This window comes from Colletotrichum destructivum, chromosome 4, assembly GCF_034447905.1.
Source record: "Colletotrichum destructivum chromosome 4, complete sequence".
NCBI classification, from domain to species: domain Eukaryota; kingdom Fungi; phylum Ascomycota; class Sordariomycetes; order Glomerellales; family Glomerellaceae; genus Colletotrichum; species Colletotrichum destructivum.
In genome coordinates, this window is record NC_085899.1 from 1,533,601 (window position 1) to 1,555,203 (window position 21,603).

The 21,603-nt window shown below is 56.0% G+C and overlaps 8 protein-coding genes across 8 annotated transcripts; 5 read left to right on the forward strand and 3 right to left on the reverse strand.

The window, feature by feature from the left end:
* The first annotated feature begins 1,973 nt into the window (after positions 1–1,973).
* CDEST_06386 (Putative cytidine and deoxycytidylate deaminase domain, cytidine deaminase) lies at positions 1,974–5,147 on the forward strand. Its single transcript, XM_062922545.1, has 3 exons — positions 1,974–3,283; positions 3,350–3,651; positions 3,701–5,147. Exons 2-3 carry the CDS (start codon positions 3,398–3,400, stop codon positions 4,755–4,757), a joined length of 1,311 nt encoding a protein of 436 aa, XP_062778596.1. The 5' UTR covers positions 1,974–3,283; positions 3,350–3,397; the 3' UTR covers positions 4,758–5,147.
* A 368-nt stretch (positions 5,148–5,515) lies between these two features.
* On the forward strand, positions 5,516–8,266 carry CDEST_06387 (Putative large ribosomal subunit protein bL9/RNase H1). The gene is made up of 3 exons (XM_062922546.1): positions 5,516–6,014; positions 6,108–6,606; positions 6,719–8,266. Exons 1-3 carry the CDS (start codon positions 5,642–5,644, stop codon positions 7,104–7,106), a joined length of 1,260 nt encoding a protein of 419 aa, XP_062778597.1. The 5' UTR covers positions 5,516–5,641; the 3' UTR covers positions 7,107–8,266.
* Positions 8,267–8,602: 336 nt separating this feature from the next.
* Positions 8,603–11,809, forward strand: CDEST_06388 (uncharacterized protein). The gene is made up of 3 exons (XM_062922547.1): positions 8,603–9,479; positions 9,617–10,779; positions 10,832–11,809. Exons 1-3 carry the CDS (start codon positions 9,362–9,364, stop codon positions 11,315–11,317), a joined length of 1,767 nt encoding a protein of 588 aa, XP_062778598.1. The 5' UTR covers positions 8,603–9,361; the 3' UTR covers positions 11,318–11,809.
* A 1-nt stretch (position 11,810) lies between these two features.
* Positions 11,811–12,756, reverse strand: CDEST_06389 (uncharacterized protein). The gene has a single exon (XM_062922548.1). It carries the CDS (start codon positions 12,521–12,523, stop codon positions 11,924–11,926), a length of 600 nt encoding a protein of 199 aa, XP_062778599.1. The 5' UTR covers positions 12,524–12,756; the 3' UTR covers positions 11,811–11,923.
* A 6-nt stretch (positions 12,757–12,762) lies between these two features.
* On the reverse strand, positions 12,763–13,211 carry CDEST_06390 (uncharacterized protein). The gene has a single exon (XM_062922549.1). The coding sequence runs from the start codon at positions 13,201–13,203 to the stop codon at positions 12,808–12,810; it is 396 nt and encodes a 131-aa protein (XP_062778600.1). The 5' UTR covers positions 13,204–13,211; the 3' UTR covers positions 12,763–12,807.
* A 1-nt stretch (position 13,212) lies between these two features.
* CDEST_06391 (uncharacterized protein) lies at positions 13,213–13,555 on the reverse strand. The gene has a single exon (XM_062922550.1). It carries the CDS (start codon positions 13,473–13,475, stop codon positions 13,239–13,241), a length of 237 nt encoding a protein of 78 aa, XP_062778601.1. The 5' UTR covers positions 13,476–13,555; the 3' UTR covers positions 13,213–13,238.
* Positions 13,556–15,013: 1,458 nt separating this feature from the next.
* Positions 15,014–16,486, forward strand: CDEST_06392 (uncharacterized protein; the record flags this gene model as incomplete). Its single annotated transcript, XM_062922551.1, has 3 exons — positions 15,014–15,099; positions 15,265–15,645; positions 15,815–16,486. The coding sequence occupies 3 exons, from the start codon at positions 15,014–15,016 to the stop codon at positions 16,476–16,478; spliced, it is 1,131 nt and encodes a 376-aa protein (XP_062778602.1). The 3' UTR covers positions 16,479–16,486.
* Positions 16,487–16,489: 3 nt separating this feature from the next.
* On the forward strand, positions 16,490–21,432 carry CDEST_06393 (Putative IPT domain, immunoglobulin-like, immunoglobulin E-set; the record flags this gene model as incomplete). The annotated part of the gene is made up of 3 exons (XM_062922552.1): positions 16,490–17,155; positions 17,208–20,672; positions 20,727–21,432. The coding sequence occupies 3 exons, from the start codon at positions 16,490–16,492 to the stop codon at positions 20,880–20,882; spliced, it is 4,287 nt and encodes a 1,428-aa protein (XP_062778603.1). The 3' UTR covers positions 20,883–21,432.
* Positions 21,433–21,603: the final 171 nt, after the last annotated feature.

The following is a 21,603-nucleotide window of genomic DNA, read 5'->3' on the forward strand; positions in this document are numbered from 1 at the left end:
GGGAAGCCTCCACGCCCCGGAGATCCGCCCCTCACAGGGATCTGCTGCGTCTTCGGTGAACCGTAAACCGTGAACCCTCATGGAATCCCTACCAGACATGTTGTTGACTTCATGTGGAGACACCCAGAGCCTGGAGGGTGACTATTAGCGTTCTGTCACCGCCGAGCACCAGCCAGCCGTTGTTTCCTCCTTGGGGCGTTTCTTGATGGACGACGGCTCTTTCTCGGGCCTGGGCGGTGATGTCACTGTAGATGCCTTTCTTGGGCGTTGAGATCTCGTCCCTGTGACGAAACCCCGTGGTGGACCCGCCTCTGTACAGCAACATCTGATCCGTATGTCCCGCCTAAGCATGAGGGCGCCATGTCATCGGCCTCGAGACGAGTGAGGCTTGCGCCCGACGCCCTGTCATTTCGCCATGGGAATGGCACCTGGTAGCCCAGAGGTGCCAGCCAATCACCGCCCAAAGCAATGCTCGACTGGCCTGGTTGTCTTCATGCTCTGCTCCTAAACAGGCACTTGGCGGGGATGACGAAGGAGAATTTGACGCGGAAACCCCCACTCGAGATTCGCTCGATAGGTGGTCTCGTTACACTGCAGGAGTAGGGCGCAGACGTACAGCACTGACTGATCAGGGACAACGGAATCCCAACTCCCACAATTTCTGAATGTGGGGAGTGAAAGTAATGCTCCAGACGCCGGCGGCGCGGACCTCATTTACACTCCTCATGCTTGGTATTGCCACCGCCCTCGCGCCGAGGCCCCGTATTGAAGTGTGATTAGGCGTTCCTAGACTCCAGTTCTGCTGCTGCTGAGCCCGTATCCAATGAGGGTTTGCGGCAGGGTTGGCCGTAGCCTGCTGGAACACACACCATCTACCTTCAGTGACAACCAGAGGGCCAGCTGCCGTGGCCGCCAGCCCATGGGGAGCGCCTGCTGGATCTGCTAAGGTGACGGTGTCGTTCGGTGCCTGAGAGGGCGAACAAGGGATACGGCCGATGCCCGGCCAGACACAGGGGGAGCAGGTGTCGCGGCGGCCGGCGGGGGAAGAGGGTGTGCCGCCATCGGAGATTGAAGAGTATCGATGGGGCTTCCACACGTGGGGTCAAGTTGCCGTTGGACAATTGTATTTCTAAGCCGCGGCACCTTCGGGCAACAAGTCTAGGCTGCGAGACTGTTCCATACGTACTGCCATCAACGGCCGTCACCCAATGAGACATTGCGGGATCTAGACGAGGAACTGTCCAACAAGCTGCTATCGACTCCTTGAGAGCTGTTGTGAGACAACCGCGTACGGCTGGAAGCAAGCTGTTGATGAAGGATGCAGGCTCAACCAAGTCGAGGAATGCATAGGTCCCAAAGCCTGCTTCCAGGGTGAGGCTTGTCCGACGGGTGAGTTTTGGGTGAGATGAGGTTTGTCTTGCTTTGAGTGATGAATCTGTCAAATATCTAGATAGTTGAGCAGCTTCATTGAGCATTCGTGCTATCGTACCTCCCCCCCTGGCCCCTCCTCCCGCTCCCTCTCCAACTGCTGAGGTGTTTTCTTGCACTCATCTCCGCCTCCCCCAAACCGTCCACGCACAAGCCATCCCCGCCGGTGAGTTGCGCGAAACCCAAAAACAGAAAGAAGAAACCTAATTGCCTAGACTGCCGCGGAATCGCCCAGGTGCAGTTCCATCCATACCAGGACAGTGCTCACCTCTCCCCACTAGCCATTGATATGCAACTGGATGGTGGTAGGCGGTCACTGGCGGACGCGGACTGGCTGCACCGAGGTGCTTAAGCGGGCGGTTGCTATCGATAAGATACGTTGTAGCGGCTGGCCTGGAGCCCCCGAATGCCCCGGCGGCGGCTCTGCTCTGCGATTCCATTCGATGCAGGGACCTTCTGTGCCTGGAGCGGCTGGGCTGGGGGGGGGGGGGGCATCTAGATGGATCATCAAGCCAGAAATTTTCTGATGCTTCACCCCCCTTCCCATCCGCTCAATACCCACCCACAGTTCGGACCGCTTTCAGAAACGCTGGGCTCTCAGACGTATCGTCCGCTGAAGAACGACGCCAGTTGATCTGATAGGGCCTCGTACTCTCTTCATTGTTTCTTTGTTTGGCTTTAAACTGGACCCTGCCGTTTTAGGACCAGGCAGAACGACATTGATCTTCAGCCGCCGGGTTACATCCGTCCTCGCCCAAAAGAGCCAACCATAGATGGAAGGCTGATGCTGATGCTGATGCTGATGCTGAGACTGAGACCGAGACCAAGATTGATACTCTTCGACTGAGATACCAGACTGCCAGACCCGCCCACCTTTGATTCTAATTATATCTGCATCTGCAGATATCTTGGCAATCATATCGGAGCAAACGCAGGCTTACCTCGTGAATAAAACAAGGCCTTGTGAATCACGATTTTCAGAAAAGGGGGTAGTTGATCGAGGGTCAGCCTTCAGTCTGATCAATCGAAGTCAGGAGCCAAAGAACTGGAAGGAAATTGCAGGTCTGCAAGTGCACAGAGAGGAAAGGCGAGAAAAAAGGTCGTCGAAGGTGAGGGTGCCTTCCAACTTTGTGCCCTGCCTCGACAACATCCTACTACCTACCTTAGGTACCTTACCTAACAGATCCAGCCTGCCCCAGCCTGGTTGGCCAACATCGCCAGGTCACCTCTAGCGGTTTCCCTGGACTGCCTTTCAGTAGGGATTTGAGGACAGGACGCCATACTCAGCCTAAGAACACACCAGGCAACTACGTTTCTTCTGGTATCCAATATTTTCCCAGCTTTCTTGGCGACTGCGCTTGCTGGGTCTTCTGCAGCGATTTGAGACCTCGTGCCTACAACGTCAAGAGAGAAGAGGATCGCGTCGGATCAAGCCCAAGAGACCTGTACTTTCTGTTTCTACGAAGCAGGAGCGGGGTCTTATTACTGTTACCGACGAGCCGGCCGCAGCGAGTCCTGCGATTTCCCATACCCAGCCAGCTCTGGCCGTCAGCCTGGCATCTTTGACTGCTCGCCAGACGTTTCGACTCTGGTCTTGCTTGCCGACATCAGAGAATACATCGCACTTCGGCGATATTTCCGTCAGTTGCTGGTCTCCGATCGGACTCCTTCCTGAGCCACGGACACTCCCTCGGCACAAGTTTTTGCCTCGAGCATACGACAGGGTAACCCCGCAGTCATTCGAAGGCAAACATCTCCAAAGGCAACGCCCGACAACGCAGTACACAATTCTGTCTCTTCTGTCGGCAGTCGTACGCCTGACGACTTGGTAGACCAAACTTGTTTTCCTGTTAGAGTGAGTCACGACACGGCGACGACTCTTGACTTTGCTTTTCCACATGCTCCTACTAACACATGCAAGCTGTGCTTCTGTACAATCTTCAAACCATCCTAGGCACTGTACGCCGCGATGCTTGCAGTTGAACGCCCTACGCAACCCAAGGCGGGCTCCGAGAGGCATGACGACCAGTCTGACGAGAAGGTCGAGCATACTGGGCCTGATGCCATACAGCCTCATGTCCTCATCGATAGGCTTGTTCCGCAACAGCTGGGGCGAGGAGTGCTTATCCCGTTGAAAACGACGCTCGAAATCCGTCAAGACCACACCATTGTGCAGGCCTTGATCACCCGAGCGCCATCTACGTCCACTAACAATGTCGTCAAGTAAGTCTGATAACTGCATAAATGTGGTTCCTTGCTGACCTGCTTCCAGCTTGATCCGCTCGATGCTACCTGAAGGCGTGGCTAACAACTTGCCTCACCTGCGCCGATGCGCGAAGCCTGCCGATATGCCGGCTCACCTCAAGACGCAGTTCATGAACGACTCTCCCGAGGGCCGCCAGGTCCATACCGGAAAGTCGACTTGGATCTACATCATGCTCGGCGAAGAGAAAGACTTTGACCGACACGACTTGATGGCCAAGCTGTCTGCCATTGATGGCATGGCCGAGAACGTCTTCCTCACCAAGATTCCCATTCCAGCAGTGCCTCCTACCTCCCAAATACAGGCGGCCATGTGGACGTCGCAGTTCTGGCCCACGGTGTACAGGAAGAACAACCCCCTCGGACCACACCCGAGCATGGTTGGCCGCTCGACTGAAGCCATCAAGGATGAGACGTCTCTGTGGATGACGCTGGCCCACAGAGTCGCTTTCCAGGCCAAGAAGGCGGGTGTCGGTGAGCCCATGGGTGCTGTCATCGTTCAGCGCGAGGGAGGAAAGTCCACGCTAGTTGCAGTTGCCGGAGATGCTCGTTGGCACCAGGAGCCCAGTCGCAGCGGTACCGGCAACCCTATGGGTCACTGCGCGCTCAGAGCTATGAGCATGGTCGCGCAGAAGCTCGTCCGACACGAGAGACGGGCGGCTGGGCGTTCTAACTCGCCCCCCATCCTCGAGTACGACATGTTCCAAGATCTCCCGCTCCTCGAAGATGAGCTCACCGTCTACAATGATGACCATCCCAATGCGGAGGGCTATCTGTGCCACGGTATGGAGATGTACTTGACCCACGAGCCTTGCGTCCAGTGCTCAATGGGAATCCTCCATTCGCGAATGGGCAAAGTCGTCTTTGCGCAGCGGATGCCGCTTACCGGGGGCATGTGCTCGGAAGACCGAGGCCACGGCCACCCTGGATTGGAGAATTGCGGTGGCGGAGAGGGCCTTGGTCTCTTCTGGAGACGCGAGCTCAACTGGAGCTTGCTGGCGTGGGAGTGGGAATCGAGCGACTGTGTGGAACCTTTGCCGCCGGTTGATCACAGAGCCCATGCTTAGTCCCCATGGGACTTTACGACGATACCTAGGTGCTTATGGCCGACAAACCGGCCTGGGCCAGAACAGTCTTTGTGGAGTGAGATGCCAACAATGATGAAAGTTGATTGCAGGCTCGGTTCACCAGTATCGCTAGCGCGCCGAACTTTGCGCCCACCCCTTTACGGGCTCTGTCTAGTACACTTAGCCAACGGCATTTTGTTTGTAGGGCCAAAGGAGGGGTTAGAGAGTCCTATCATCTTCAATCGGGCATATATCGGTAGAGGGAAGCCTCGAGAGTATCGTAGTGGTCGTGGTGGTGTTGGTGTGGCCAGACATGATACCCATGCTGTCTCAAATGTAGAAGGCAGCAACGTTAGCAATGAACAAAGAAGATTACTACTAGGCTTATGTGATGCAAATATCGTCTCTACCACTATTTTTTTCTACAAATTGTGATTCTGGAAGAACATCCCAGTGCCGGGTCCTCCGCCGAAACAGTCTTGCCGGCAGAGAACAGACGTTGGGCTGATGACAGAGCGAGCAGCGCTAATGGTCGGTAAGATCTGTCTGTAGCGGTCGTGCTTTCTGCGGGGAAGCAAAGCGCCTTATCTTATCAGGCATGGCCAAATATGGAAGGGGCGGCACCGCGCAGAGCGGAACCACCACGCCCATTGAAGTGGTCCCTCGTCACCGGCCCTTGCCGAACGAAGTCTTCATTCTTTTCCCCCGTTACATGTTTCGGCATGCGCCTGCGAACAAAGGCAGCCGCTGAGAAACAGGCCCCAAACCCGCTGCCTTCGACACCATTTTTCTATACTCTACAGCAAACAGCTGCAACATGAGTCTCCTTTGACTCCCTTTACCTACGCGACTCCGACCAGGTGGCTTTGCAACGGCTCTGACGCATGCGTTTGCAAGCTCAAGCTCCTTGGACAAAGGCTACCGACCTCTTCAACCCCCGAGCTCGAGCTACTACGACTACAAGACGCCTTCCCTTACCTCCGATACTTATAAGACGACGAGCCGCCGCATTTTGGCAAGGCAGACCAGACGATCGCGATCGCACGCTGCAGCTTCTCTCCACCATCTTGAACGATCTTTACGACATGCCGGCTAACAAGAGAGGCGCCCCGTCGTCGAATTCGACGAGCTCGAAGAAGCGCAGGACGGACAAGGACGTGCAGAAATACTATGCTGTGCGCACCGGTGCGCGTCCAGGTATTTATCTGACCTGGGCCGAGTGCCAGAAGCAGACGGCTGGCTTTCGTGGAGCGCAATGTAAGTTCAAGGGCCTTACCCGCCGAGGGGCCACTCCCCTCGCCTAGTCTGATCAGGAGACAATTTTTCTGACTGTAAGGGTCGTCCCTGCAGACAAATCCTTCCTAACCCGAGAGGATGCGCAGGCGTTTGTGGAGGGCAAGAAGATACCGAGCGAGGAAGGCGAAGAGAAGCCGCTGCGCTTCTATGCCGTCGCGCGCGGCATCTTTACGGGCATCTTCATGGACTGGGGAACAGCGTCACTGGCGATCGCGGGGACCAAGGGGCCTAAGTACAAAAAGTTTGACACGTACGAGGACGCGCTGGATTTCATCCGAGAATGGGGCGATGAGCAGACAATTGCCATCGCGGAGAAGGAGGCTCGGCGCAACGGGATGACGGTGCCGTCGTCGAATAAGACCTTCGTCAAGGCCGAGAAGTCAGAGGATACCTCCGATTCGGATGATGACTCGGAACAGTCGGACGATATTCTCTCTGTGGAGCCGGAAACAAAGATCTACACGCAAGTTTACACTGATGGAAGCAGTCTGGGCAATGGCACTGCAGGATCCGTGGCAGGCGTGGGCGTCTATTTCGGACCCAATGACCCCCGGTAGGTTCTTCTATCTAGTCCTTCAAACAATGGATCCCGCATGCCTCTGTACCCTGCGTTCTGCCGCCCCTATGAAAGCAAGACACGAAAGAAGCTAACGCAGCCGGTCTAGAAACGTCTCTGAGCGCCTCGAAGGCGAACTCCAAACGAACCAGCGCGCGGAGCTCACCGCCATTCTGCGGGCATTTCAGTTGAGCCCGTTGACGCAACCGATAGAGATCGTGACGGACAGCAAATACTCAATCAAGTGCGTGACAGAGTGGTACGAGAACTGGGAGAAGAACAAATGGCGAACCTCGACGAACAACGAGGTCAAGAACAAGGACCTGATTCAGGCGGTGCGAGAGGAGATTGCGAAGCGTGATGCAGCGGGAACGAAGACGAACTTCGTCTGGGTCAAGGGACATAACAGCCACCCGGGTAACGTAGCAGCGGACGGGCTCGCCGTCGCCGGGGCGAGTATGGGCTTGCCGGCCAAGGGACGAAAGAAGCTCAAGTGAGGGAGAAGTCTGCTCAGCGAGAAGCGGTTCCCCGGACGACGATGCGTACGAAGAGCTCACAGACGCTAGACAACACGTTTGTTTGCAGGTAGACGAAGTCAGTCGAGAGGCAGAAAGCGGTGACGGGCAGCGACCCTGGCGGCACCAACCGCTTCCAGCGATCCTCGGATAAACACCCGATACCATCTGTTATCGGGTTGCAGCAGTAGAGAACTGAGGAGCATCACGGACAACGCTACCTACACACTTGCGAGGGAGGACAGATGTGGACATATGTTACGGAGGGGTCGCTTTTCGGAGGAGTTCGCATCTCGATGATCGTTGTATCAATGGGGCGGGCAGTTTTCCAGCGTTTGCTAATCGTTACTTTTCATCTGTTGTGGATGCGGCTGTATTGTTTTGCGCGTCATATCCCGTTCTCGTCGAAGACCGTTCTGGCTCTTTGACATTGTCATCACTCGTAGACCGACTCCCTGCTGTCGTTGCAGTACGGGATCGTCGGCGACGGCCGCATGATGGAGAGAGCAGCAGTCTTTTGTTTTTTCCCCCAGTGATTTCAACGCTTACAGATGAGCTCGGTTCGGCAATGATTCTGCTTATTTTTGTTTGTCCTTGTATGTAAACCTTGCCGTGGATATCCCTCAGTTTTCATGCAACTCGGCTTCACTATTGACCAAAGTACATACCGACCAGCGGCTGTCTCCTTCACGGGAGAAAACAAGGTCTTTTTCATCAGGCATATGTATGTGTATGTGAGTGTGTGTACGTGTGTATGCTTCTCATCGGTCTGTCTAAACCTGTCTTACTCCGTAGCGACTGTACAACAACATCTCGCCTAGCGAAAGGTGATTTACCGTCACCGTCTGTTTTGCTTCTTGACCATCTCCCCCACCCTGTCAAGGTCACCGCGCCCTGCCCCAGACCTCAAAGTATTTCTCGCCTGCCCCGGATGAAAACCTAGGCTCTTCGCGAGTCTCTTACGACGAGACCGCATACTACCGGTAAAGTAGCCAGCCGGTGAGTCGGTGTGAGAAGCGTGCGAGCTAGGCAGACAATGTCCAGCTGAGGGAACCCCATGCCGAAGAGGGGCCCAGAGAGATTTTCATTTTTATTTTATAGGGAAATCGACTGGCCGGGCAGCTGGATAGTCAACTTGGTATGTCCTTAACAGTTTAACGTGTGGAATCGGTACTGAGACATATCAAAAATGCAGCATGTCTACTTGTAGGCTGACTAGTACACGCGAGGTAGTGACTTTGATAAGAGGGAAGAAACATCTCATCTATGCAGACCCCCGGCCAAACCTAAATCAACCTACCTTACCCCATGCGCCTATCATTTTCAACAATGTAGGTAATTAGTGTGCGGGCAAACAGCACAAACAGAGAGAGACAAGCCCCTCACACCCTAGGACCCCTTCCCAACCAGCGGTGATGACAGCCAGGCAGGCTCCAGCCCAGCCTGGCCCGCCACCACTTTGCACTTTGACGTTTCTTCTTTTACCTGTACTCTCTTTCTCCTTCTCCCCCTTACATCGCGCTTCTTCCTGGGTCCAATCCCCTCCTCCCCCAAAACCGTCATCTGCATTCACACGTTTCCCGGATCTACACGCCGAATCGGGAAGACGCCGTTGCCTTCAATTGGGTAGTCCTCCCCTCCGTCAATCACTTACTTGCAGACCGCTATCTCGAGTCCCAAGGCCGCAGAGAGAGGGGGCCAAAACCCTGTAGGCCGAGGACACGACAGCCCGGAGGACGCACACGCATCAAGCGTAGGAAAAAGAAGAAGAAGGGAGGGGGAAAAGAAAAAGAAAAAGAAAGGTACATCGTCACGACGATCTCCAATGATAGTTGGCCACGCAAGCGCCATACATACCCTCTCGCCGACGTTTCGAACCCTGCGATTCAGCCAGTGACTACGGTTTCTTGGTGTGCTCTACGCGTACTCCCCCCATAAACGATATACCTCATATATAGGGTATTCTGTTTTCCCAGCTATTACCTCTCCGCTCCGCCTCACGCAGAGGCTATCGATAAGTCGGCGAGCGTTTGCTGTGTTTGGCAGAGAGGGAGGTGGCTACACGGCCGTCACATTCGCGGTCACTTGTAGGACCATCCGTCACAGGAGATCGCGGGGGTTTAATACGTGAAATCACAAAGCCTGTGGAGGACCCAAGCCGATTTGGCTTCTTGGCGAAAGCTTGAACCCCAATCTCGATCGCTTTCTTTCGTGCACAATCACGGCAAATTGCAACCATGCCTACCCTCGCGCTCACAAACTTCAACATCGTGGTCGGCCTGCTGGGGGGCTGGATCTCGTTGTTTGGGCTGGTGTCATTCCTATGCAAGGAGACATACTACCTCTCCGAAGCCCGTAAGTGTTTGCCAGCCAGCAAGAGTGAATGGCCTAGAACAGATGTGATGTGCAAATAGTCCCGCCATCCACTACGTCCCCTTGCCTTTCCGATCTCCCCTGCCCGAGATTCAAAGCGACTGACACACAATCGGCAGTGATATCCCTCTTGGCGGGCGTCGCCTTCTCCCCTTCGGCGGCAAATCTCATCAGACCGCTAGACTACGCAGGCACTCCGGCCAACGTCGAGGCCGTCACGCTCGCCTTCTCGCGCCTCGTCCTTGGCGTCCAGCTTGTTCTCGCAGGCGTCCAGCTGCCGAGCAGGTACCTCCGCACGCAGTGGAAGCCTATGGCCTTGCTCGTCGGGCCCGTCATGACATGCATGTGGATCGCGACAAGCCTTCTCGTCTGGGCCTTGACGCCGGGCCTGCCGTTCCTGCATGCCCTGGCCATCGGCGCCTGCGTGACGCCCACTGACCCTGTGCTGTCCAATGTCATCGTCAAGGGACGTTTCGCCGACCACAACATCCCCTCGGAGCTGCAGAACCTCATCATCAGCGAGTCGGGCGCCAACGACGGCCTGGGCTATCCGTTCCTGTTCTTCGCGCTGTACCTGATCAAGTATATCGGGGACGGCGGCGAGCAGGTGCCCGGCGGCGCGGGCCTCGCGATGGGGTTGTGGTTCGGCGAGACTTGGGGGTATACCATCGTCCTTAGCGTCATCTACGGCGCCGTCGTAGGCTGGCTGGCCAAGAGATTGTTGCGATGGGCCGAGAGACACAAGTACGTCGACCGGGAAAGCTTCCTGGTCTTTGCGATCTCCCTAGCGCTCTTCATCGTCGGGACATGCGGCATGATCGGTAGCGACGACGTTCTGGCATGCTTTATCGCGGGGAATGCCTTTACATGGGACGATTGGTTCCGTTTGGAAACCGAGGACGACTCGTTCCAGCCCACCATCGACATGTTGCTGAACGTCACAATCTTTATTTGGTACGGCGCTGTCATTCCGTGGGACGATTTCCTCCACAACGATGTGATCCCGATCCATCGCCTTGTTGCGCTAGGCGTGCTTGTGCTACTGCTCCGGCGCTTGCCTTTTGTCTTCGCGATTCACCGCTGGATACCTCAGATCGAGCAGGCGAAGCAGGCCATCTTCGTGGGCTTCTTTGGTCCCATCGGAGTATCGGCCGTCTTTTATCTTTACGTGACCGTTGAATTCCTGCACACTCTGAACGAGGGCCATGAGCCCCGCGCTGATGTCGCTCACATGGCTGAGGCCGTCCGGGTCATCGTCTGGTTTCTCGCCGTTTGCAGTATAGTAAGTCTCGCACAACGTAACACATCGAGGTCCGAAATAATCGTTCGTCTAGGTTGTCCACGGCTTGAGCATTCCACTCGGAAAGCTCGGCTACTACGCGCCTCGTACGCTGTCCAGGGGCATGTCCTTCATGAGCGGCGACGGCGGCGACGACTCCGGTCCATTCCGGATCCGAGGTCGAGTATTGTTCCCATTTGGCCGGACTCGATCCGAAGGGGCCGATGGGCCAACATCTGTTGATGCCGAGTCTCGGGCTTATTCTCAGTCTGAAAACGAAGGAAGTCGGCCAATTTACAGAATTGGTGGCTCAGTCATCCCCCAGCGCTCGGCGGGCGCAGAAGAATCGGACGTGTCTGCTCTTGAGCCAAGACGGCCCGACCAACCGGGTCAATATCCAGGTCCCGAGCACGGAGGTGGTATTGCTCAGACAAAGGCGGCTGAACACCAGTCACCGGCGCCACCGCCACCAGAGCTCCAAAGTCGTACAATCCGCTTCCCGGATGAGACACCCGCACCTCGGGGATTGCAAACACCATGATGCGGAACATTGCAATACACACTTTTCTGCAAAAGCATTTCTCTACTCACGGGTGACGGGGGCAAGGAGACCAGTATGGTCAGTAGTATGTAGAGCGACGTCGTCCGTGCGGGTTCCCTGCACTTGAAACCTGAAGAAAAAAAATGCGGGCACATCCATGAAAGAATCAAACGAACAATTGAAGAGTAATTGGGCTCTTCATTGAACAATTTGCCATTGACGCTCATTCACGCCACCTCTTGAAAGTCGTATGCAGCAGACGTGCTGTCGGATTTCCGCTAGGGAGCCACCTAGTTAGTACTGGGATGTCGCTCATTGGCGCTCTTGGTCGATAGCTCTTGACTAGGTTACCGCCGCCTTCCGAGTCCAGGTGATTAGTCTAGGACGTTTCGATCAAGGTCAGATGGGAGAGCAGCTTTATGCAAGGGCTCCGGAAGGCGCCATAATTTACATAAGAGTTTGTGCAGCCCCCGGTTTCCTGCGCAAGCTCCGCGGTGTGTTACGACCGGACATGGTGAGTGACACACGCCTGCAAAGGCTAATTGTGAGTTGTGGTGTCGAGGCGTTTGTGCGAGATTCGGAGCGACCTCGGGGCTGAAGAGTAAGCTAGATTTCGTAGTGGTTATTGGGAGGTTGGTACGAGTTGGTTGTATCCCGCTCAGACTGCCAGGCTTGGAGCTGGGCTGGCCCAGACCCGAACCCAGTCATCGTCCTAGCGAGAGGGAAGTTGATCGGCTTGTTGAGTTGCCCTGCTCGGACGTGGTGATTGTATCGGTGCAGGTTTCCACAACCATCTGCGGGATGGGTTGCATTTACCACCGGGTCGCGTTCCTGACGTTGGGAACAGCGGCAGCCTATCAGAGGGCTGGCGATTGACATCGGATGCAAGCAATGCGGCGGGCTTACATCGTGCCAACCCGTCTTCCGCCGGTTCTTGCGTCGTAACTGCAAGCGGCCAACGGTGGGCAGCGGTCGCAATGGCTGGTGTTGCAGATAATCGTTGTCTTGCATCTCCAGAAGAAAACATGGATGGGCCACTAGCCAAGGGTTGCCTCCCGACCGTAGGCAAGTTGGAGAGATTGTCTTGGATGGGTGAAGAAAGGTCGGAGGGGTTTCTGGAAGGCCGAGTGCTTTATTGGGGTGTAGAAACGGTCCGGCCGAAGTTAGGTTCAGAAGACGCCGCAAGTCGCAAGGAGGTTGCATCATCCGTTGTTGAGCGAGTTTGCGTGGTATCGCTGCATGAGAAGGGCAACCGAGGGCCGCTCGACCGATGTTGATACGTCAAATCGACCGGGAAGGAACCCGAGACATAAAGTCAAGGAACCGGTACATGGCCATCGGTCTGCGTTTAGCTGTAGAGGACGTGTAAGCGTTTACGTCTAAGATGAGCCGGTCTGTAAGTTAAGGTCGATGATTACTGTAGTCCTCAAGAGAGTTAGTTTCCCAACGGCAACGGGTTGGTTCGGTGCAATTTGATTTCAGTACAAATACTATGTAGAAGAGTCCAAGATGCCGCTTCCGTCCATTTTCGTGCGAGCACGCAGTGGCGTGGCCCAACCAAGCGTCTGCACCACCTGGTATTGTGACAAGCAAGAAAGGAGTCTCCCAGGAGTTGCCATTCGTTGCGCATCACGAAACTGGGCCAAATGTGTCGTAGTGGAGAAGTCGAGGGATATCGGGGGAAACTTGGTGGGCAAGAACGCCCGACCCTCAAGTACGAACAAGAACGAGATCGTCTCCGGACTCGTAAGCAGGCCAAGGGGGCTCGCTGCCTCAGCATCAAGCTGCAAGATGAGGAGGACTGACGTTGCTTGTTGATGAGAGGCAAGGTGTGAGGCGCGAGGTGAGGCAAGGAGCGGCACTGCAACTCTGCATCGCCGGTGCATATCACATCCTGGACACCCGTCAGGGACTCGGGGAATCAGTGCAGGCTGAGCCAACAATCGCAACTTGCAACAGGGTCAAGGAACCAAGGGCTCCAAGGGGCCTTACCGGTATGAGAAACAGTGGAATGGGGGAGGCGATCCGAGGAATGTGTGGTGCCCTCTGGGCTGAAGTGGATTGAAGGTGGATAAGCAGATTTGCTGCGCAAGGGTCGAGCGAATACCTTGTAGAGAGGGCGACAGAAGGAGGACTCATCTCGCAAGGGTAATGTCATAATTTACCAGGTATCGGTACCCGAGGGGGCCACTAGACGCGTGTTTTAGTTGCGGTGCCTTGCTGGCGTGAGGGAGTGAGTGTGCGTGTGTGTGTGTGGTAAAAGTGGTGTGGTCTTTTTTGCCTGCTTATCAGTCAGTCTGGAAGTGGGAGGGAGGAGGAGGTCGGTCGGGCATGGCAGCGAAGGGATGGGCGGCGACGTGGGATGGAGAGAGAAATGTCTCGATTTTGCAATTTGGGCTCACACTGTACCTGGACCCCAGTAAGGGACAGGTTTCTATGCAAAACTCCTATTGGGCAGACCATGAGTGGCTTAAGTGGAATCTAGCGCACCGGGGAGGGGCTGCCACATAGCTTGGCGGTGCGTGGCGTGGGTGCCACACTGTGCGTTCGCGTAAGTGTTCCGTCACAAACGTACGGTGCTCCCTGGGGTACGTACTCTTTTATCTTCCCTGCCTGCGCGAGCCAATGCGGTGCCCTGCACAGCAGGCAGGCAGACTGTCGGCGGATACTTGCAATCTCGACACCTCGCTCATGATTGCATATTGCCATACTTCTCCATTTGTAGATTTCTATACCAGCCCACTCATATAGTGGGCCTTTTGGAATGCAGATGCAGGCAGACGTAGTGTACGGATATACCAGGAAAGAGCAAGAGTGGAAAGAAGAACGATACCAAAAAAAGAAAACGGGAGAAGTAGTGAGATTTGTCGTAGTGTCGAGAGCACCCTGGTCTGGGTAAGGTAGGCAAGCAGATGCCCACAGGGGTGGATGGATACTAAGACAGAGTGAGAGGGAGAGACGTCGCTTGACGCTTCTAGGGGCATGGACACACTCTCTCAGTTGGCGACAAGGCTCACGGCCGCATGGGCGGGAACAGCACAGGGCGTAAGTCAGATCCAGCTCCCAGCACGCCAGCGAGAGTTCGATACGAATCTAGCGTGCTCAAGGTGCGTCCGTCCACCTTGGTGAGTGTCATGCCCAAACGGGAAGCTTGAGCACTGGGCATCCGGCGCCACAACATAGCGCCAGCTGCGACTTGGACTCCGACTTGGATCTTGGGTACGGATACATGGCATGGCGTTCGGTGTCTGCAAAAGTGAAGGAAGTACCAGCAGCCAGTGCAAGCAGCTAGTTGTTGATTGACATTGTGTTCTATTCTGATCTGCGTGCCTGAACTTCCGTACCTGGGTGAGAGGCACGGAAAATCCATGGGACACGCCACTATTTCTCAACTCACACCTCACTTGAGATGGGCTCCCGCCCACGCGTACGGCAAGTGCTTCTTGGGGAATGAGACTATAGAGGCCATCATACTGGCTGGCCCTTTGTCGTACTCGTTCGATCTCAAGATTGAACGGAACGCATCTTGTGGTATCCAACCCACACCTCGCCTTACACGCTGGCTGCTGCGACTTGGACACACGGAGGGGGGAATACAAATGGAATAACACACACACACACACGCGCGCGCGCGCGCACATCACCAAACCATCAAAACCCTCTCGGTCCACATTTTGTTCCATCTCGCCATCGTTTATGCTTTTTTCGTCGTTTCCACGCCTGTGCCTATCTGGTCTCTCTCGGTGTACGAGTACCGTCGTCGCCACGGTCCGGCGAATTGAGTGAGTATTCGTTCTCTGCGGCTCGGTGCTTACCCCGACCCAGTCAGCACTGCTACCCTTGGACATCATCTACTAGCAAATCCAGCGAGTGTTGTTGCCTCCAAGCCTCCAAATACCAAACCTCCCTCCGGTCGCCGGGACAAATAATGGCGCCCATTCGTCAAGGTCGCACAATACCGGTCGACACCCGCCGCCACCGACCAGTCTATTCCCCCTCCTCTGGTCTCCTCTGGTCTCCTCTCGTCTCGAGGTCGTCATCCTCCATGCCTTTCCTTTTTCGCTTCCCTCCAACGGTCTTCGCGCTTCTCTCAAACCTCGATTGGTCTGGACGCAAAAGCTAGAACGACGGGCATTGGGTCGACTGTTTGGTCCCTCTGTCCCGATTTGCATCGCCCTCACATATCCCTGTTCACTTGCCCAGCCCAATTTCGAGTCACCGCTCTCCAAGGGACCGGCTGCTTTTGAGACATTGTTACCGCCTCGACTGGACTGGGATTGGGACTGTCCTGCCCGCACCGCACGTCCCGTAGGTACACGTACCTGTTCGTACATACATCCGCGCCCACCAGACTCAGAAATCTGAACATACAATTTCCGCCCAGGGCTTTGTTTTATTTTATTTTATATCACCCCTCCCTCCGCTCATCCTAACCTAACCCAATATTACCACTGCCCCTCCCAGACCGGGGAAACGCAGAGAAAGGGAAGAGAGAAGGAAGAAAACAACCCACGGACTTCCAACCCAGCCAGCCTCCATCCGTCCACGAGAAGAGCGAGAAAGACGAAGAGAGAGGGAGAGAGACAGAGACGACCACGAGCACTGTGCAACAGGCAAAAACCAAGAGACCACTCGCATTCTGCGGCGCTACGCTACAGTACCATGTATTCGTACCCTTAGGTCACCATATCTGTTACGCACCAGCTCCGCACCGTACCTACAGACAGAGAAAGATTTGCAGGGCCCTGCTGCTACTGCGACCGACGCCGCTCAACCTCCGGCCACCTTTCTCACTGCCCAATTGCCCCGACGGCCTCTGGTCAGCAATCCCAGTTACACCGTGTATCCGCCGCCCGCCCGCCCAGGCCCGGCCCAGCCCAGTGCGATACTCGACCACCACCACGTCGGTCACTTGAACCCTCCTAACCGCAACTCGCGTAAACCGGGTCGGACTCGCATTAGAGGGAGACTTGACAGTGGGCCCCCACTCCACCGCCTGGGCGACACCACTTTACCACGAGACGCCCTTTTCCCCACAACATCCCCAGACCGAGCTTTCACCTCCTCCCTTTTCGTCGCCATCTCCGTTCTCCGTCGCCGTCGTCGTCCTTGTCGTTATCGTCGGCCTCGCACGTACACTTTCCATCCCTCATCGTTGTAGTTGGCCAAGGTATGACGACTGCTGGTGCCGCGATCGGTGCCAGCCCTATGCCACCCGTTCCGGGAATGTCCCCCGCCGGCGAGTTCAACGAGTTCTTGGAATACGAAGACAACCAATTTGGTGACTCGAGTCCCTTGCCAACAAATTTCGATCTTTCCGCCCACGATACCCTCACCCTATCCGATTTCCCCCAGTCTCTTCACGAAGTAAAATCGCTCGAGCCCCAGGCCACTCTGCTGGCCACCGGCACCGTCGCCGCCGGCTCACCCGACTCCCTCATCGACTCGTTCCGCGATTCGTCCTCCGACTCTGCCTCCTCGAAAAGGACCGGCAGCTCCGCCTCTGGAAAGACGGCCTTGACCGCCGGCGACGTAATGATGACGGATGGGGCTAACATCAAGTCCGACTGGAACCCCACGCTCTTCGGCGGTCGTCCGGAGGACAACGCCTTCATTTTCAGCGGAAATGGCGACGCGACGTTGCCCGACGGCCTCGACTTCAACGATGACAAGTTCATGGAAGAATCCTTTGACTTCGAGAGTGCGTCAAGCAGTCCCAACGCCGCCGGTGCCATGAGCATGGAATCGCCAGAAATGCCCACCATTCACGCAAACGCACCGCAAAAAAGCATTCCCCCGACCAACCCTAGATCCGGAAGCCATGGCAAGCGGAACTCGGTGAGTCTCTTTCCCCTCGCGACACGGCGGGAAAACCGCTAATTCGGCACAGCAGTACTCCATATCACAACCCATGAATGGCCTCAAGATGACCAATTCGAGAGAGTGCTCCCCAATGTCCCAGAACATGATAACCAGTCACGAGGCGTCGCCGTCAGCCTTCTTCAACAGCTCACCCTCACCCGGCGCGCCCGACTTCTCCAACGCCGCCGCAATGGGTGCCATGAACCCAAATGGCTTCTGGCCCGGCAAGCTGGATCCTGCCGCGCATCAGATGGTCGCCAACATGCCTATGCAGCCGCAATACCACACACACGACGGTCTTCCGGTCTCGATGCCCCAGCAGATGCCTATGTTCACCCAGCCGAATTTCGATTTCCTCACTCGCGGCTGTCGGTTGACGATCCACCCTACACCTTCCAAATCACGAGTCGAAACGCAGATTCCCATCAAAATGACTCTCTTCCCGCTGCCTCCCGGTATCAAGCGCTTGCACCTCCCAGTACACACCATCTCAAAGCCCAAGCTGCTAGCGAAGCCACCAGCCGAACGGACTCCCGACATGTTGGAATTGTACACCATGCTAGTCTGCACTAGCGCAATGCAGAACGAGGACAACAAGCGCAAAGCCTTTCAGCGCGCCGCAGCCGCCACTCACAATCCTGTCATGAACGCCCGGTCCGTCAGCGATGAGGACGACGAGGAAAACAAGCCTCAGAACGGAGGTGAGGTGCGCATCTGTGCTGGCTGTATCACCCGCGAGCGTAAGCGGGCAGCGAGGAAGAAGATCAAGAAAGTCGAGGAGGAGGAGATGTGGAATCGGGACGAGACCAGACGCGTGATTGTTTTCAACACCCAAGAGGTCAAGGAATGGCAAACTCCCAACGGGGTCGTCTCCGACTCGACGGTAACCGGCCGCCCGGAGCCTGTAGCACCACCCGGTGCTATGCAGGTTGATGCGCCAATGCGGATCGCTTGCTATTGCCGCCACCACGCCGAGAAGTTGGGTTTCCAGGTCATCTTTACCATCAAGGACTGGCAAGATCGGGTTGTTGCGCAGGAGATGTCCCAGTCCATTATGATCACCGACGATCACAAGACGCATCCTATTCCCCAGCATCTCAACCCCCCTGCGACGCAAGCCTCCGAAAGCACCAACCTCGTACCCATGATGAACGCCCCGATGGAAACCAGCCCGCTCAGCTCGGGCGGTGCACCTTTCCGACTTTCCCACTCGAGCTCCGATCTCCAAAACATGCACCGTAACTCCGCTCCTCAATTCTCAGCTCCGAACCCGACGGCCAAACCGCCGGTTCCCGCCGCCCCCTCAACCACGGCGACCCGATCACTATCGCGACCTCAGTCTCCCAATGCACATGGTGGGCCGCAGACCAAGAAGCGGAAGGCTAGCACTGGGTCGCGAGTACCGATAGGGATGGCAATGACACGTCTGGACACAACGCCGCCGCCTTCTCAAATGCCCGGAAACCCGGCACCTGCACCCGCCTCTGCGTCAACTTCGCCGTTTACGCCCAACCTCACCAGCTTCCACACCCCTCCCGAGACCGTTTTTGTCCAGAACGGTACCGCGCCGATCATGTCGCAAGCATACGCTACTGGGCCCCCTACGCCCAATAGCAACGACCAAACCATGTTCACCAACGCGAACCGCTCCGCCAGCATGGACAACGTGGCGGTTCCGATGTTTTCGGCTCCGGCGTCGGCACACCAGAGCCGTGCAGCGAGCCCTAGTGGGCTGCGGAACGGGGTCAACGCTGTGTCACAAAACCAGTTCAACGCGATGTCATACATGCCAACGAATGCTGTTGCTCCAGCTCGGCCGCAACCGACAATCCACAAGATCATCCCTAACGAAGGTCCGAAATCCGGCGGCATTGAGGTTACGATCCTCGGTGCCAGCTTCTACCAGGGGCTGGAAGTGTTGTTCGGCGATCAAAAGGCCACTACAACCACATTCTGGGGCGAGTCTTCTCTCGTCTGCCTCCTGCCGCCATCGCCGGTATCTGGTCCCGTGTTGGTCACTTTCAAGCAAAGTCAGACCCAAGCCGGACCACCGTTTCCCGCGCTCTCCAAACAGAACCAGATGTTCAAGTATGTAGATGACGACGAGGAGAAGCTCATCCGTACGGCGCTTTCGATCTTGGGCCACAAGATGTCTGGTCAGATGGTTGATGTCAAGGAACTTGCCCAACGCATCATTGGCCAAGGAGATTCCAGCTGGGGATCGGGTCCGTCGGGCAACACTGGCTTCGGCGGCAGCACATTCACGATGAGCACAGAGTCGCAGCTGCTGAAATGTCTGGAGCTGATCGACCTCGACGACAACCCTAGGATGTCTAGGCTCGACTTGAGAAGGTCTACGGGCCAGACGATGCTACACATGGGCTGCGCCCTGGGATACCACCGATTCGTTGCTGGGCTGTTAGCACGGGGTGCCAACCCAGACTTGCGCGACAAGGGCGGCTTCACCCCGATGCACTTGGCAGCAGTCAACGACCACGAGTCTATCGTGCGCAGGCTGATGCAGGCGGGTGCCGATCCCACGATTCGAAGCCTTTCGGGACTTCGCCCGGCCGACGTCGCTCGGTCTCGCAAGGTCATCGGGCACATCCGCCGCTGCGAGCGTCACATCCGCTCTCGAAGCGGTGGTTCCCTGCACAGCAGAGCCAGCAGTGCCGCGTCGCTGAGGTCGCTTTGGGACCCCTTGACCATGTCTAGTGAAGAGTCAGCAGACGATGGCGAGGAGAGCCCCGAGTACTCGTCTGGCGATTACGAGGACGACGAACAGGAGGAAGAAGACTCGTGGCTTGATATGCGCCGTCGATCCAGCAACCATGCATTTACGCCACGCCCAGACAGACAGCTACTCTCACGAGGCCGGGATGAAGTGCAACCAGGACTTGCGTCGCCGACGAATGCGATCGCTTCTGCTGTCAGGGATCAGTTCTCCGCCCAGATTCAGCAGTTCCAGCAGGCCATGGCAATGCATTTCCCTAACCTGCCTCAAATGCCCGCCCTCCCCAGAATGCCGATGCTTCCAGATTATCATGCCTACCTACAACAAAACCCTCTCATGGGCAGGGTTACCTCGCTCATGCCTGGCATGTCTGGCTCGCGGCCGGGTTCGGCAGACGACGAGACTCCCAGGCAGATGGATGGAAAGTGGTGGGACCTTTCGTCGTTCCGGAACAGCAACAACAACTCGGCGCCGCCGCCGGCATACGACGAGATCTTCCCCCAGGAGGAGCTTGACAAGAAACAAGCTGCTGCCGTTGGGGCCGCTGCTGAGGCTGCTGCCGACATGAAATGTGCCGCGCTCTACGATACCCAGACCGCCGAGACGGGGGAGGCCTCCTCAAGTACAGCCCCCGTCCCAAGCATACTTCGGATTGGGCGCAAGAGCGCCATCACGAAAGAACAACAGCAAAATTTTCTCAGAGCTCACGAGGCCAAGTTCAAGGGAATGCGGAGCGACAAGAACCTGTGGTTCATTTGGGTGAGTTTTTTTCTTGTAGACGTGTAACAGTTTCACACACTAACGCGGTTCCAGATTCCCCTTCTCACATGTATACTGGCTGCCATGTTGTACAGCCGTTTTCCTCACTACTTTGCCATGGCTTGGTCAATGCTTCAGTCTATCGCGAGAGTCGAGCAAGTCCCTGATATTGTGAGGAACGTCCAGGACCGTGTGGTTGAGGTCCTCTGAATCGATTCGACCTTTTTCAATCAAACCACCTGACGCGTTTGGGGCACACGCCACCACATCTTGCTCGTTGTTTTTTCGGATCTACAAGGGGGGAATGGAGTTGGTGTCTACGGGGAACGTGTGGAGCAGAGTTCATCCTCTGTTTATAGCAAACTCGCTGGGTTAAAAGAGATGACGGGTACGGCAGAGGGACGTCGTGCCGTCTTGGGTCAATGGTTAAGGGACGTCGATATTGCGGAGCGCCGCCGGCACGGAAAGAAGAAAATCTTCACGGAACCAGTAAGTCACCTCACTGGGCATCTTATTCTTCATCTTTCCTTCGATTCGTCCATTTTTGGTTCTGTTTTTAGTTCGTCGGGGGTATCGCAAAGGAGTGTCGACTACATGTAGCCCAGCCAAGAAAGGCGGGCACACTTGGTCTTGCGGGCCGACAAGAAGCAGCAGGTTGTATCGAGTATATATTAGCGCGGAGTGCTCTTTCCACAACCGTTTTACATAGAGGCAGACGTTATTAGTCCAGGCCAAATAATGGCGACACCGAGATACATTCATTACCTTGCCGGCAGCCTTTGACTTGCTTGTGTCCATCGCGTTCGATACGGCGTCTGGGTTGTGCCAGGATCATGCATGCCCAGCGGTTGATGATCTGAACATGGCGTGCGTGACTGGGCCCCCTTTTTATCGGCCTTTCCTTTTGGGGTGAGCCGTACCCCTGGGTTAC